The sequence below is a fragment of the Cetorhinus maximus genome, chromosome 17 (assembly GCF_964194155.1).
Source record: "Cetorhinus maximus chromosome 17, sCetMax3.hap1.1, whole genome shotgun sequence".
Classification (NCBI taxonomy): Eukaryota; Metazoa; Chordata; class Chondrichthyes; order Lamniformes; family Cetorhinidae; genus Cetorhinus; species Cetorhinus maximus.
Window position 1 is genome coordinate 42,665,564 of NC_135895.1, and position 17,763 is coordinate 42,683,326.

The 17,763-nt window shown below is 40.1% G+C and overlaps 1 protein-coding gene across 4 annotated transcripts in view; it reads left to right on the forward strand.

Annotated features, from left to right (window-relative positions):
- Positions 1-17,763, forward strand: part of LOC144692348 (fizzy-related protein homolog) — a 61,991-nt gene that overhangs the window by 19,247 nt on the left and 24,981 nt on the right. For 3 of the 4 annotated variants that reach the window (XM_078561083.1, XM_078561085.1, XM_078561086.1), the window contains exons 3-6: positions 4,368-4,427; positions 4,919-5,041; positions 6,462-6,525; positions 15,565-15,692. In XM_078561083.1, coding sequence (XP_078417209.1) covers positions 4,368-4,427; positions 4,919-5,041; positions 6,462-6,525; positions 15,565-15,692 — 375 coding nt within the window. The remainder of the gene's footprint in view (positions 1-4,367; positions 4,428-4,918; positions 5,042-6,461; positions 6,526-15,564; positions 15,693-17,763) is intronic. The other variant, XM_078561087.1, reaches the window with a different exon arrangement.

Here is a 17,763-nt window from a genome sequence, read left to right on the forward strand (position 1 = left end):
TTATTTGTGGGAGCTTCCTGTGTGCAGCAATGACTGCAACTCAATAGTACTTTATTGGCTGTATTGTCATTGTTCACGACCACTGGATGCCTCAAAGCGTTATTACATTTCCATCTTTCTTTTAAGAACTCCAGCGTAAAGACAGGGAGCGAGATCGAAGAGAGTCACAGGCTAAATTAATCTGGAGACCCCTAGCCGGGAAACTACATGATGACCCCCCTCCCGCCCACACCCCCTAACATACTTCAAGAATTCTATTGCCTACTTAATATGTTGATGCATTTTAAAGGGCAGTAAATAAGTTGAGGTGAGCCTCTGGTATAAATTAACTGTTTTATAAGATTGAGCTTAACCACAGACTTCAATCTCTATCCTGAACGTTTAACCCATTCATAACATCCTATATTACCGACTAACATGGTTTAGGTTACAGTAATCATCGCTGAAACTTTTCAATCTGAGAAATTGGCAACAAATTAAACAACATGAAACGAGCCAAAGAGTCGATACCGAGATGAAACACAGAGTGCAGGATCAGCAATATCAGAAGAATCATCGCCTTCATTTCTCTCTCCACAGGAGCTACTTCACCTGCTGCGTATTTGCAGCATTTATGTTTACTTGTGACATTTAACTGGGACAGATCCGTTCTCAATCTACAGAAATTGGCCCCTTCCAATTAAACGATTTGCTCGAGATGGCGCCATGTCCCATTCCACAACCAGTCGAAAGCTCATGTTTTTCACAACAGAAGTTCTTCGAGGTTTGGCTTGAACTCACAACCTCGGCATTGCACGCGCCTCAACCCTGCCATTAACGTATCATGTGCTAACCGATTGTGCCACAAAAACAAAGCAGTGCTCATTCGTATACATATTGTAAGTTGTATCATCTCGTTAGAGGCACTAAGTTTTTTTTGATTGAGTGGCAAGAACTGAGGTTATATGATAGTGTGCAGAAGTAGTTACATTTCTGTGGGAAAAGCCAGTGAAGGAAGCAATGCCCCGTGGTTTTGGGTTGTGTCTGGGGATGGTGGGGTGGGGGGGTGGCCAAAAATGAAGCTGAACACAGTGCCCCACTAACTATAAACCCACCACTGGGTGGGAACTTATGCTCCCTGGGAACTTATGCTTGGGAGAACTATTTAAGTGTTTGAAGTATGTTAAACCTATGGAATTCAATGATGTGGCCTCAGTTACAAATAATGTGCACTGTACATTATTTCAGGAAGGTCATGGAAAAGTTATAAGTTCGTAAGATAATGTCAAGGATGAGGAGGGTCTGAAGGTGTTGGAAGGGCTTTTTTGATTAGAACCTTGATTGTACTTAGTGGCTATAAGGGATATTGAATTTAATCTACACATCATTAGATCTTCAGCTCCTTGTGTCTATTTATACCACAAGTTTTGGAACTCAGACTAATACATTTCAGTGAACACTGGACCTAGAAGAAAAAGTTGCACAAAATAGAGACTATTTTGACCGCTCTTGTAAACATACTAAAATGGATTAAAAAATGCTAATTAAATATCCATGATAAACTTTATCCTGGAGAATTGCATGGATTACTTGCGTAATTCTCTACGTGGAAAATGTACCATTCTTTCATGGAATGTGGGCATCTCTGGCTAGGCCAGCATTTATTGCCCTTGAGAAGGTGATGGTGAGCTGTCTTCTTGAACCACTGTGGTGCATGTGACATAGTTCCAAAATTTTGACTAGTGACAGTGAAGGAAAGATGATATAGTTCCAAGTCAGGATGGTGTGTGGCTTGGAAGGGAACTTGCAAGTGAAGGCGTTCCTGTGCATCTGCTACCCTTGTCCTTTTAGGTGGTAAAGGTTGCCGGTTTGGCAGGTGCTGTTGAAGGAGCCTTGGTGAATTCCTGCTGTGCATCTTGTAGATGATACATATTGCTGCCACTGTGCGTCAGTAGTGAAGGGAGTGAATGCTTGATATGGCGGATGGGGTGCCAATCAAGCGGGCTGCTTTGTCCTGGATGGTGTCGAGCTTGTATTGTTGGAACTGCACTCATCCGGGCGAGTGGAGAGTATTCCATCACACTCCTGACTTGTGCCTTGTAGATTAAGTTAGGATTTGGGGAGTCAGGAAGTGAGTTACTCGCTGCAGAATTCCCAGTCTCTGACCTGTGCTTGCCGCCACAGTATTTATATGACTAGTCTAGTTCAGTTTTTGGTCAATGGTAACCCCCAGGATGTTGATTGTGGGGGAATTGAGTGGTGGGAATGCCAGTGAATGTCATGGGGCGATGGTTTAATTCTCTCTTGCTGGAGATGGTCATTGTGTGGCACACACGTTACATGCCACTTGTCAGCCCAAACCTGGATGTTGTCCAGGTCTTGCTACATATGGACACGGACTCTTTCAGTATCTGAGGAGTCGCGAATAGTACTGAAGTGTGCACTTCTCAGTGAACATCCCTGCTTCTGATGTTATAATGGAGGGAAGGTCATTGATAAAGCAGCTGAAGATGGTTGGGCCAATGACACTACACTGAGGAACCCCTGCAATGAATCCCTGGGACTGAGATGATTGACCCCCAACAACCACAACCATCTTCCTTTGTGCTAGGTATGACTCCAACCATTGGAGAGTTTTCCACTTGATTCCCATTGGCTCTAATTTTGCTAGGGTTCCTTGATGATGCACTCGGTCAAATGCTGCCTTGATGTCAAGGGCTATCACTCTCACCTCACCTCTGGAGTTCAGCTCTTTTGTCCCTGTTTGGATCAAGGCTGCAATGAGGTTAGGAGCTGAATAGCCGTGGTGGAATCCAAGCTGAGCATCAATGAGCAAGTTATTTCTGAGTAAGTGCTGCTTCATAGCATTGTTGATGGTCCCTTCCATCCCTTTGCTAATGATGAAGAGTAGTTTGATAGGCTACAGTTTGGACATACCTGGGCAATTTTCCACATTGCCAGTGTTGTACCTGTACTGAAACAGCTTGGCTAGGACCGCGGCAAGTTTCGGAGCACAAGTCTTCGATACAATCGCCGGAATGTTGTCAGGGCCAATAGCCTTTGCAGTATAGAGTGCCTTTGGCAGTTTCTTGATATCACGTGGAATGAATCTAATTGGTTGAAAACTGGCATCTATGATGCTGGAGACCTCAGGAGGAAGCCAAGATGGATCAAATGTTTCAGCCTTGTCTTTTGCAATGTTCTGCGCTCCCTCATCATCAAGGATGGGGACATTTGTGGAGCTGCCTCCTCCTGTTAGTTGTGTTTAATTGTCCACCACCATTTATGACTGGATGTGGCAGGACTGCAGGGCTTAGATCTGATCCGTTGGTTGTGGGATCACTTAGCTCTGTCTATCGCTTTCTGCTTCTGCTGTTTGGCATGCAAGTAGTCATGTATTGTAGCTTTACCAGGTTGACACCTCATTTTTAGGTGCTGTTCCTGGCATGCCCTCCTGCACTCTTCATTGAACCAGGGCTGATCGCCTGACTTGATGGCAATGGTAAAGTGGGGGATATGCCATGCCACGAGTTTACAGATTGTGGTTGAATACAATTCTGCTGCTGATGGCCCACAGTGCCTCATGGATGCCCAGTTTTGAGCTGCTAGATCTGTTCAAAATCTATCCCATCTAGGACGGTGGCAGTGCCACACAACACGATAGAGGATATCCTTAATGTGAAGGCAGGACTTCATCTCCACAAGGACTGTACGGTGGTCACACTTACTGATACTGTCATGGGAAGGTAGATTGGTGAGGATGAAGTCAAGTATGTTTTTCCCTCTTGTTGGTTCCCTCATCACTTGCCGCAGACCTAGTCTAGCAGCTATGTCCTTTAGGACTCTGCCAGCTCAGTCAGTAGTGGTTATACCAAGCCATTCTTGGTGATGGACATTGAAGTCCCCCCACCCAAAGTACATCCTGTGCCCTCAATACTACTTCCAGTTGGTGTTCAACATGGATTGCTGATTCATCAGCTTAAGGTGGGGTGGGGGGGCACGATGGGTGGTGATCAGCAGCAGGTTTTCTTGTCTATTTAACCTGTTGCCATGAGACTTCATGGGGTCCAAAGTCAATGTTGAGGATTCCCAGGGCAAGTCCCTCTTGACTGTATACCACTGTGCCATCATCTGTTGGTCTGTCCTGTGGTTGGACAGGACACACCTAGGGTGATGTCTGGGCATTGTCTGTAAGGTATGATTTCAGGAGTATGACTATGTCAGCCTGTTGTTTAACTATGCTGTGGGATAGCTCTCCCAATTTTGGCACAAACACCCAGATGTTAGTAAGGAGCACTTTGTAAGGCCAACATGGTTGGGTGTGCCATTGTCTTTTCTGGTGCCCAGGTCAATGCCAGGCGGTCCATCCAGTTTCATTTACTTTTCAGAGCACATTTAAGAGTCAACTACATTGCTGTGGGTCTGGAGCCACATGTCGGTCAGACCAGGTAAGGATGGCAGATTTTCTTTCCGAAAGGTCATTAGTGAACCAGATGGGTTTTTACAACAATCGACGATGGCTTCATTACTGAGACTAGCTTTTAAATTCCAGATTTTATTAGTTGAATTTAAATTCACTAGCTGCCGTGGTGGGATTTGAACCCATGTCCCCCAGAGCAATAGTTTGGGCCTCTAAGTTACTAGCCTAGTGACATTACCTCTACACCACCACCTCCCCATTATTGTGAGGAAGCTAAGGTTACATCCGAAGGTCTAAGTATTGGAAGAGATTTTATATTTAAAGATTTCGATAAATGTCTTTAAGCTGATTTTTAACACTAACTGGATCCAGTGGTTTTGTTGTCTGTTCCTCTTGTATGTTCAGTATATTATGGTTCACGGATTCTTTAAGTTCTGTCTGTAACACTCAGGATTTGAAGCATTTTGAGATTATTTCCATCTTTTTAAAATAATCTGATGGCATATTTATTTTTAACAGCCTGCCTTGAGCTCACGACCCGTAACCTCAAATTCACCAGCAACCGTTCCTCGCAAGACAGGTGACCGGTTTATCCCAACCAGAGCAAGTTCCAACTGGAGCATCAATTTTCATACTATAAATGTAAGAGAATGATGACACTATTGAAATGTTTTAATAAAAATGTAACAGTGATTGAACAGCATAAATAATCTAACCTAGCAGACCCTATGTCAACTGATGATGAGGGTCACTTGTTTATAAGTATTGACATTTGAAATTATTGGTGATGATTTAAGAGGAGACTGTTGACACACTGGCCTCCGTGAACTGGTTTTAAATCCAGCCTGGACTCATTTCCAGTCCCTATTGGCTGTGACGATTGTTGGTGAAACAAATCTGGCAGTTCAACCTATTTCAAATGGGCACAAAAACTTCCATAATTCAGCACAAAAAATGAGAGTAAAGTAGAAATCTCACCGATCATGAGGTTAACATATTTCTCCATCTTGTCTCCAATGTGCTTTAGTGCAGTTTCCCACTTTGGAGGGTTTGGAAAATGTCACTGCATGTCTTAGTTTTTAAGTAGTGCCGCTTTGTAGAAGCCCAAGTCTCCGATCTGCTGGCTGCAATGTGCATTAGATGTGATTGTGGCAAGTGCCTGTAATTGGCATAAAATGGCAAGCAAATGTATGCTATAGAAATAGAGGAAATGGGAAAAATTCACACCATTGCAGTTAGGGGTTTAAGGTATGCATGCTGAGGGCCCATCAATAGCCTTAGGCAATCCTTTTTTTTGTGTAAAAAAAAAAGTTTTATTTTAGTAAAATTTAATTTTGAGGGAAATTTTAATTAACATTGTAAAACCATTGAGAAGTTCTGATGATTGCCTCATAATTGAAGTGTCATTGCCTCTTTGAAACTTTTCACAAATTGTATTGCAAAAGTTGCTGTAGGGTCTGATTCATTACAATTCATTTATGTTGCTAAATATTTGTGCATAGTGACCAACCACCTTAAGTCTTGTTGATAATTGCAATAACCTACCTATACAACCATTCAAAACACATTTGTAATTTAGCTTCAAGTAATGCTGGAAAATTCTCCTTGGTTCCCTTATACAAGCAAATCTGTAAAAATTATAAGTTGCTCACATTTAATATACATGTTTGGATGTATACTGGCAGATAGCAAGTGTCTGGAAAGGCACCAAGGTGGCACAGTTTTTTGGTGTGCTAATCTGTTGTGTCACAGTCTGTCTGAAGATGGCAAGGAAGGCAGGAGGAGCAAATCAGTCCTGTTACTCATTCCCAAATTGCCAGTGAATGGGTAACAAATATTTGTAATAGGAGCCTTATCTTATTCACTGTTCATTAACTCAGTCGAGCCCTTAAAATGAATCACGCACAACCTTGTAACAAACACCCCAAGCCACCTATTAGTAGTAATGTGTAGGCATTAGCTATATAATGTTAACATTTTGACTAATTTGCATTGTATGGAGAGAGAGAGAGAGAGAGTTTTCACTTGGTAAACACTTTGCTGTATTCTTGGCCTTTATCAGGAAAATGGCAAGTCCCCCAACCAGAATCGAAAAACGAAGGAAGCAAATTCTGATAATGGGAAAGGTACAGTACATGTCTACCTTATCTTTACCGTGAGGAAATTACAGTACATGTCTACCTTGTCTTTGCCGTGAGGAAATTACAGTACATGTCTACCTTGTCTTTACCGTGAGGAAATTACAGTACATGTCTACCTTGTCTTTACCGTGAGGAAATTACAGTACATGTCTACCTTGTCTTTACCGTGAGGAAGTTAAATATTGCATTTTTGAGTTTTTACACTGGATATTTATTTGGGTGCAATGTCATTCCACATGCCACCTCTGACCTAGAGAGCCCTTGCTCCTGGACCCTGGCCAACTGGAATATATTACATGTCATTCTATAACGTCCTCAACCTTGGAAGCTGAAGGACAATCTGTGATTGCTGGAAATGAAGTATTTGTCCAGCTAGCTATTGTTGACAATGCTGGATTGAGTGACCCATGACCCCATTGATCCTGCATTGAGCCGATAATAGCAGATCGAGACGCCTTTTGGTTAACAAGAATACATCATAAATGCATATTAATATCTTCAGCAAAGCATGCTGCAGTGTATATTCTCTGCAACATGCTGAGGGTAGGGGGTTCATGGTGTGTGTGTGGGTAACAGCTAACAATGATTGGGCTAAAGCCAATGTGTGCTGTGACCAGCAAGAATAAAAGCCAATAAACCATCATAGGCATATTTCATTTTCATCACAGTTGTATTTTACTATACCATTAGTAACAGGTTTTTTTTTTGTACTGGGGGCAGGATTTCCCCATGTGCTAGTTATAACAAAATGCTCTTTAGGAATGGGTTATATATGGCGCACAAAGGAGAAATTCTGCCTCGACGGTTACATTTTTCAGAAAGCAGATTGTTTAAATCTTGTCCTATTAATGCAATTTGGTGGTCCAATTGTAGAGAACTTGACCCAATGCCATTGCAAGCTTTGCCTAGTTTTTTACGCTGATGCCAATAACAGTGGCATTTTGCAGTAATCCATGATAATCCATTGGAATTGTGGTGGCAGCTGCTCTGCATAGGAGAAAAATTGTGGAAAAATTAATCGTAAAGCAAATTTGTGTTTTGGTTATTCCTGTGTTCTTGGACAGCTGTAGTCAATCATGTAAGGTGACTGAAAATTCTAGAGTTATAAACAGAGTATAAAAAGAGTTAATTGAACTGTCTGGCAAAGTGTCACCTATTTCAATATGCAGTCACTGTCTTTTGGACACTGTTACTGCCAGAAGGATGAGTTCTTAAGGGAATTTGCACCTTTTACATTCTCAACTTTCACTAATTCTGTTTATCAAATAGTAAGGTTCTTTTCAGAATTTGTATTAGTCCAATATTGAAAGGAATAGAAAAGATTAACTTTTTAGGTTTAAAACCAACCTTGGCTAAACTGCAGAGAGTTGCAGTATGTAATATTGGAAGAAATCCATCTTCATTGTTTTCTATTCAAAAGATATCTGCTTTTGTCCTGTGAGCTAGTTGACACATTGTCGTTGTCAAGACACTGATAAAGAAATGTCTCAAAATTCACACTTCTTGGTTAGAATGTTACAATTCAAAAACAAGCTACTTTCTGTAGCAAGGCCTCCACAGAATAACACATTCTAATTCCTACCCTTCCTACTCATTAACATGTAATATTTGATGCAACTGCTGAATTTTATTTTTTAAACTTCCTACCAACAACGATTTGTGGCAGAACATTCCACATTCTAACTGCCTTCTTTGTAAAGACATTATTCTACCTTCCCTCTGATTATTTTCACATATTTATCTTAATTATTTTCCCAGGGTGCTGTCTATCACAATGCTATTTCTGCTTATGAACAGAAAGGGTTACCATTGTACGAATGTGTGGCTGGTCTATGACCATAGCAACAGGATTGTGCACTTGAATATCAATTGCTCTGGCAGCTCCTATGATTCCTTGATCCTACAGAATGCCAGTTAAGGATCAGAAAGGCTCAGGAATATGCACTGCAGGCATGGTTGTTGACATCTAAGGACAAGACACAAGAAGAAGCATAAATTGGTGCAATTTTCCACCGTGGGAAGCTGAGCTTATGGGAGGCTTGAGCAGAGATTCACTGTCACCTTATTTCTGGCGCTCACTCTGAGTGAGCACGACACCATGTTGGGCATTTCGTATCACAAAATTATCCAACATAAGTATTTGTGGATGTTCAGTCTCACAACTAGAACATCTTTCCCCAGGTTTTCACTTTATGATGGATTTGATACAGTTGCATCAGATTTGATTGGATCTTCAGTAGGTGATTCAGGAGTCCACTCCTCATTTGCCCCTTCGGATATTTCAACAATTATGCAGTGCACCACCTCTTTTATCTTGAGTATGATCTTGAATACGTTCCTCCTTGATGATATCATTGTGTATTTTTGGTATAATTTCTAGGACCTGCTTTATTGCCAAGTTTCAGTGCTGGCAATTTTGTTCGTCTGCAAAATAATGCAATTGTTGGCTCTTATTTCCCCCTCCCATAGGCAAGAAGTAGCACCCTAACTGTAATAAGCTGATATACACATGGCCCTTTGTCCAATGACTACTTCATGTAGTTTCTTTCAATCAGTGGACATTTCCACTGATCCATCTGACTGGGGGTTCAAGACTTGAAGCTGAATATACTAAACTTCATTCTTTGGTAAATTGGAACTCAGTACTTAGAAACAGTGATTTGTTGAGCGCATCTTATCTTGAGAGCATTTTATCACTGTTTTACTTGTGTAGTATGTATACCTCTAGTTACACTAAGTACTAGTCAGTAATTCATCTAGTAGTCCCAGCTGTTTGCTGTGATTATGTTTGTAATGTTCCACTGATTCTGTTTGTTGGTTTGTCCTCTGTTTAAAACAATGAGCAATTTGCTATGAAATGAGCTGAGTCCTATTTATTCTGGGTTGATGTATGACTTTACGTTTTTTTAAATTTCTGTATACCTATATGATTTGAATAAAGTTTTTTTTGGCCAAGATTCCCATCAATATTCTAAGACGCTGTTCAAAGAACAGCAAATACTTGCAGCGTCCTGTCCTTAACCAACAAAACTAAAATACATATTAATGTTCATTCATCTTATTGCTGTGTATAGGATCTTGCTGTACACAAAACGATTGCTATCATAACAGCGCTACATAATTAAATGCATGAGATATCTTAGAATGTTTCTGAAAAAATGCATTAAGAACTATAGTCTGTCCATCCCTCCCTCCCTACAGTTGTAACAAACTTGAATGAGGAGTTTTTTTTGTGTGTGGCAATCCCTCAATCTCTCACAATTTTCCCCCCCCCACCCATAGCCTGCACTGATTTCACTTGTCCTTCACTTTGTGACATCTTGTGCAATGGTTATTTTATTTAAATGTTCAGCCCGTGCTGCTGCATTCTATGTCACTTTCTCTTTCTCTCCTTTAACTTTGGCCAACTGATTTCAGATTTTTCATGCCTTTTCACTACAGGCTACTTCCACTTTCATCTCTTTAGCTTTTTTTTTAAGGCTTTGGGAACTCTGTTTGTACTGCTGTCTGATCTCCGATTTTCCTCACTGAGCAGCCTTTCTTTGGGAAAATTATCTATTGTCCCAGAAATTATTCTGCTCTTTCTTAGTGATTCTCCGAATTCACCAAATTTGTATCTAACATTGTCCATCATACTGATCAGCTGTTTCTCCCCTTATCTGCACAACAGTGAAAACTATGCTTTAATAGCCAGGAGTTTGCTGTCAGTGCAAACCACTGACCTAAGTGGGGTGGGGGGATTGCTTCCCACAGAGATATAGTGGCCTCTGGAGCATGGATTTTCTCTATTCTGACATGATTTTAAATTTGATGGCAACTATAGGGGATCAGTGGCATCCAGTCGATCAGCCAGTCAGACTGAAGAATTCTCAGACTGCAAAGTAGCAAGTAAAAAGCAGGGAATATAATTCACTTTTTTATCATTGTACAGAGAGTGAAATAAAGATTGGGACTTGCAAAAATGGTCAAGTTCAAATATAAGCTTGCAAGAAATAAAATTCATTTAAAAGAAAACATTCTTCTGGGGGGCATTAACACTCCACACCAAATTTCTCAAGGCCTAAGAGATTATTTCATAATAAATGCATCTTGCTACGCCATTTAAAACTCAGTTATACCTGTTTGAAGAAGGCTTGACACAAGGCTTTCCAAACTGGTCGAGACGAGATCCTGGGGTCGCAAGCTCTGAGGCAGCAATGGCTGCCATGGAGCTCGGACTAAATGCTAACTAAGGCCCCTTTAAATCTTGGCTTTTTTTTTCTATTGGTGGGCGTGGCCTAATGGATAGATTGTTGAGGCTTGCTTGCTGCAAAAGAAAACCCAATGAAAACCTTTTTTTAAAAAAAAAATCCTGCAATTTAAACACTTCCCACTACGCTCATCCTCACTCCCTCCACCCTCAGCAGCTGAAGGCTAACCCACATCCACCGCTCAACAACTCTCGTTACCCCCCTCCCCCCATTCATTGTGAGGTCACGCAAAGCCTGCTGCATTAAAATGGGTTCACACTGGGAAAAATTTTGGGAAGCATAGGCTTAACGTTTTTTTTACAATGAACATATTGCTTAAAGTTGAAGCTCATGTCAGTTCATAGATTCTGTATTGATTCCAACTGTGAAGACTGCAACAGATCACCCTGTGGAGAGGCAGGGCATCACTGATAGCAACTTCCAGATTCCTGGGTTTAACTATGCATGTGCAAATGCGAGATGTTGCTGGCAGTTTTATACAGTATGGCACGAGTGCTATCAGTTTCACCATCCAAAGTATCTGGGCCAACGTGTTACAAAAACCAGCCAGCCTGGATGAGACTAATCTAGATTCCTGAGGGAAGTAAGGGTGGAAATTCTGGAGGTCCTGACTACAATCTTTCAATTCTCAGTAGGTGTGGCAGTGGGGCCAGAGGACTGAGGATTCCAAATGTTACACCTTGTTTAAAATAGGGGAGTGGGATGAACAAATCAATTACTGTCCAATTAGCCAAACGGTGGTGTGGGAGAAACTTCTAGAGACATTAACCCAGGCAAAATTCATTGACACTTGGAAAAAGGTGGGTTAATAACTGAAAGCCAGCAGGAATTTGTTAAAGGCAAATTGTGTTTGATTAACTTGCTTAAGTTCTTTCATGAAGTAATAGAAATTGTTGATGCTGTGAATATAAACTTTCAAAAGATGTTTAATAAAATACCACAAAATGGATTTTGTACCAAAATATAATTTGTGGAATTAAAGGAGTAGTGGTGAATAGTTGTTTTTCGGTCTAGAGGGAAATGTGCAGTGAATTCCCCAGGTGTTGCTCTTTTTGATATATTAATCAATTGAATGGGTTTACAGACATAATTTCAAAGTTTGCAGATGATGCCTAACTCAGAATTGTAGTAAGCATTGACAAGGATAGTAACAGACCTCAGGGCATAGAATAGGTGGTGGCGTAGTGGCATTGTCACTGGACTAGTAATCCAGAAAACCAGGTTAATGCTCTGGGGACCCAAGTTCGAATGATGAAATTTGAATTAAAAAAATCTGGAATTAAACATCTAATGATGACCATGAAACCATTGTTGACTGTTGTAAAGTCACCTGGTTCACTAATGTCCTTTAGGGAATGAAATCTGCTGTCTTTACCTGGTCTGGCCTACATGTGACTCCAGACCCACAACAATGTGGCTGACTCTTAAATGCCCTCCGAAGTGGCCTAGCAAGCCACTCAGTTTTCAAGGGTGAGTAGGGATGGACAATAAATGCTGTCCTAGCCAGTGACACCCACATCCCATGAACAAATTTTTTTTAAAAGACTGATGGAGTCTTTAATGAAATTTAACATGGAGAAGTGTAATAAGTCTATTTTGGTAGGAGGAGTGAGGAAAAGCAATGTAAACCAGTTGGTGATTGGAGGGGGTGTATGTATACAAACCTTTGAAGGTGGTGGGACAAGTTAAGAAGCTGTTCAAAAATATGAGGATTTTTGGCTTTTTAAACAGAAGAATGGAGTATAAAAACAAAGGTTATGCCAAACCTTTGTAAAACACTAGTTAAGCCCTAGCTGGAGTGTTGTGGCCAATTCTGGGCATCACCCTCTAGGAAGGATAGCAAGACTTTGCAGAGGGTGCAAAGGGGATTTACTTGAATGGTACCAAAGATGAAAGACTTCATTTCTGTTGAGTGATTAGAGTAACTGTGGTTGTACTCCTTTGGGCAAAGGAGGTGGTTAAGGGGAGATTTGATAGCGGCATTCACAATATTTCAGGATTTTAATGAAGTAAATGAGAAATAGTTTACAGTGGCAGAAGGGTTGATAAACCAAAGGACACATATTCAAAGTGATTGGCAAAAGTTGTGCAGAAACATTTTCTTACATAGCAAATTGTTATGATCTGAAATGTACTGCCTGAGACAGTGGTGGAAGCAGATTCAGTAATAACTTTCAAGTAGGAATTGAATAATACTTGAAAAGAACAATTTGCAGGGCTATGAGGAACAAGCAGGGCAGTGGGATTAATTGGATAACTCTGAGAACTGTTACTAGCATGAGTGGCCGAATAGCCTCAATCTATGCTATATCATTCTGTGATTATATTACTCAAATTACTTATGACTACATTAGTTCTTCTCCTTCTTCAAAATTGATATTATTCTAAACATGGTGATTCTTCCCGAATAACACAGAAAAGTGAAAGATTTGGTCTTTTGACCTTTCGTATCTGCTCCTGCAGATGCCACAAACAATGAAAACAATTTTCAGTACCTTTTTATTTAACAGTTTTCTGCAAGACTTCAGTGGCCTAGAGTTTGCAACTCCCTTGATCTATATTCTTACTGGATGAGGTTTCCTTTTTTCCTCTCTATAATCATTCGCTCTTGATAGTCTCCCCCTGCCTTTATCTGCCAGAAAATCATGTAAAAGTTCTTTTTGAATTTGTTTCAAACTTCTTTGCAATTCAAGACTGAGTGAAAAGGAATAACATTACTGAGCTTTCTGCACTGAAATCTGTCTTCAGTCTTCTCTGGCTACAGAGGTCTGTTTTAATCCATTTAGCTAATTGGTACGATATTAAATATTAACATTAGGATGTGCTTCTAACTTATACACTCAAAATGAGATTGAACATTAACAGTTAAGTTTACATACAATATTATTATGCAAATGACCCCTTGATATAAATACATATTCAAATTTGAAAATGACAATTTGCCAATATACCTCAATTGTACCTCAATACCTGCTTTTCCAAGCATTTTTCTTTTGTACACTTTTATTATATTGAGAATTGGTTGAATTGGTTGAGAATTGGCTCCAGCTCCAAGGCTGGAGCTCTCCTGTCTCTGAATTTCTATTAAAAAAAATTAGTGAGGCATTGGGTGTCACATGCCAGAATTGTTTGACCATTTTGCTGCTGAAAGGATTTGGAAATTAATAACATTTGAGCGTGTGTTTTAAATCAAAGTGAATTCACACTGTTTTAAAATTCTTGTTGCCATTAAAGACTTTATTTGTTAATGAAACAATTAAGGGAAATGTGTATTAAAACTTGATAGACTGGTTTTTGGAACTTTGGTGCCCAGGGACGGTAAGAACCTTGGTCTGGCTCAGCTTAAACATGATGTTAGCCAGCACCAGAAGGCTGACCAGGAATAGTTGAATTTGATATCGGAAATACTATGGCCTACCTTTTATATTTCTTTTTCATGAGGATGGATCTGGAGTCAGTTGTCTTAAGATGAGCTTTGACTAGGAGTGTTTTGGATTATAACTATTGTCCTTTATAACTGTTGCTCTGTGTGTTCACTTGCTGTCTGTAAGATAAATTAACTGATCATATCTGACCTTGTCAGTATGATTGCACCCTGAGTTATGCTATTATATGGTTTGAATATTGGGCAGTACGGGTTCACTTTAAATGTAAGACACTTGGAATGAGTAGAATCACTGAACTTAAAAGGTATCTAAGACAGATTGAGAATTTGCAACAGTGGGTTTGCCTAACATTTTTTTAATTCATTCATGGGATGTGGGCTTTGCTCCAATTATTGCCCATTCCTAGTTGCCCATGAGAAGGCAGTGGTGAGCTGCCTTCTTGAACCACTGCAGTCCATGTGGTGTAGGTACACCCACAGTGCTGTTAGGAAAGGAGTTCTAGGATTTTGACCCAGCGACTGAGAAGGAACGGCGATATATTTCCAAGTGCTTGGAGGGGAACTTCCAGGTGGTGGTGTTCCCATCTATCTGCTGCCCTCGTCCTTCTAGATGGTGGTGGTTGTGGGTTTGGAAGGTGCTGTCTAAGGAGCCTTCATTAAGAAGCAGTGTGTGTACAGAAAGTGTTATGGCTAGAATCCGGAACAGCAGAGTGCTAGATTGAGGCTTTCTAAATTGATGCTAAAACCTCATTTATTTTTCTGTTTCTCTGAGGTTGCTGAGCCAACAAAACATAAATCACTTTGTGATTTATTAGGCAGGCTGTTATAATTAGTGGAAACATCTGTGCAACTATATTGCTCCCTGTACAATGGCATTCCTGAAAATCTCCCTCAAAAGTATTGTGATTACAGCAGATATGCTAACCTTTACAGTATCCTCCCCCTCTTACTGGCTATTCAACCGTTTAAAGGACTGAATGACCTGACAATGATTCAAAGAGCAAGATGACTTTGAAAGCAATGCTTTTCGATGACTGCTTACTATCCACAAATCATTGAGGGAGTTTACCAGATTTGCCAACATTCCTGGAATCTCTATTTAATAAATATTTCTAATCCAGGCTGGAGATTTCGTTTTATTCTTGTTACCAGGAAGAAAGATTTTTGAATTCGAGCTGTATTGTGAGCCTGTGTCCAGCAAGATGTGAAGTACAGAGCTTCTTTCAGTTGTAGCATTTGGCTATTGGACGAGAGATTCCCCGTTACATTCAGAAATAGATTTCAAATGGTGAATGAGTTAAAATAATCTGGAATGAATGTGTTGCTAATCGTCATGTTAGGAATGTGATAGTGTGTTATAATAATGGAGCTTGTCCTGTCCAATGACAGATGGTGTAGCATATGCTGCCTTGCTGAAAAATGAGCTACTGGGAGCAGGCATTGAAAAAGTGAGTGATCCTCAGACTGAAGATCGGAGATTCCAGATGCCAATGCAGGAGCGACGGAATCTATTCAGAGTAAGTACCCACAAACTGTTCAATATGTAGTTATTTATGGACTGGCTGGATTGATTCCTTTGTCTGCAGTCAAACACTCCTGTCCCCAGCTGTTCTCATCTTATGTGCATGATGCAAAATATTTTTAAGTTTAACCGTGGTAAAACAAGAGTAGAATTGGGAGGACTGCCACTGCTTCCTTGGGAGTCAACATGCAGTTCAGTTCTTTGCCCCTTCCTCCATCCATTCTGTTACATACAGGAAATATTCTGGGAATATTTCCCAGAGTACAGATGTGGTGGCCAAGAGGCATACACAATTATACTACCTCAAGAAATTAAAATCCTTTCGAGCAGATCACACAATCATGAAGCTCTTCTACATGGCTGTAGTTGAGTGCTATCCATTTTTAATGCCTCGTCTAGCACTATTGACTTAGGAAAGTAGACTCTTTAGGGTGCAGACATTTTTGAACCAGGCAGGAAGGGTATTTGATGAGCAGATCTTTCTTGACAAAAATCTGCTCTTGAAGAATTTTGACAAAAGTAAAGAGTGTCATGAACAATGAGAATCAACCCCTGTTTCAGTATTCCTCCTGGTTGCATTCAGGGAAAAGGCACCAATCCCTCAGATGCAGGACAAATCAGTACCTGAACTCATTTGTGCCCTTCTCAATAATATACTTTACCAGAAATTTGATGTATGGATGAGGATATGATCTAGGGGTGGGACTTGCTAACTGATTATTTAATGCATTGGAATTGTTTTTAATGCATATTTTGATTGAAGTTAAATCTCTGTGATAGGGTAATTTTCTTTCCTATTGTTATTTTTCATTTATCTGTAATGTTTTAACGAAAAAGCAATGTACCCAAAGTGAATTTCTGTATGGACAATAAAGGGAAATTGAATTGAAGAAAGTGACGAGTTTTTTTGCTTGCTTTTTATTCTAAAACTTTGTTCTATTTGATAGCCCTTCAGTTACAATAACATTTAGTTGCAACCACTGCTAATAAATATATTCTGCTGCATGTTTCTTCTTTCTTTGCTCCTGAGACATAAGATTGAGAATTCAAGCCTCATTCCAGGACTTGAACACAATCCAGGCCAGTGTGTTGGTGCAGGATCCAGGGAGTTCCCCATTGCAGAAGGTGTTGTCCTTCAGATAAGATGTTCTAGAAGTTCAGGTGGATGTTAAGAATCCATTGCACTCTTTGGGGAAAATTCCTGCCTCTTCAATGTCCCTCAATCATTGATATCAATAATCGACTAATTGGTCATACATCTCATTGCCTAACACAAAATGGCAGTATCATTTGTTATGTAAAACTGTACTTGATAGTAATTTATTGCATGTCGGCTACCATGGGTTGTTTCTGTGATCACATGAAGTCGTATACAAATGTCAGTTCTTTCGTCCTTTTGATTTTTTTTTCCCTATGGTTATTTAATCTCAAAAGGGAGGAAAATAAATTGAGATTTCATCATAGTAAAAATTGTATATGGACCATTGAGAGTACTGAGCCTGGTGGGCTGTATCGTACATTCTTGAGTTCTTGTATTTGTGTTTTGGATTTGAAAAGCTTTTTTGAGGTTGCTGTTTGGTCATTGGGTATACACAATTTAATCCCTTTTTTTTAATAAACTGTTGATTTGCATCAGGCTGCCAAAGGGTAGTATGACCAAAGACAGTGGTCAGGTATTTTTAATTTTGTATTGATAGCCGATTAACAAGGTGCCTCATTAACATGGTACAGAACTAAAAACAACTGGATTAAATTCAGCAAAAAATTGCATTTTTAAAAATGTATTCGTTCATGGGATGTGGGTGTTGCTGGCTAGGGTGGCATTTATTGGTCATCCCCAATTTCCCTTGACAAAGTGGTGGTGAGCTGCCCTCTTGAACCACTACATGTGTTGTAGGTACACCCATTGTGTTGTAAGGAAGGACAATTAGGGATGGGCAGTAAATGCTGGCCAAGCTAACGACACCCACATCCAGTGAATGAATAAATTTTTAAATACTACTACAATAAACCTATCTTGTAAGCTTTTTCATTTGTCAGCACTTTACTTCTCTTCATTGAGTCGT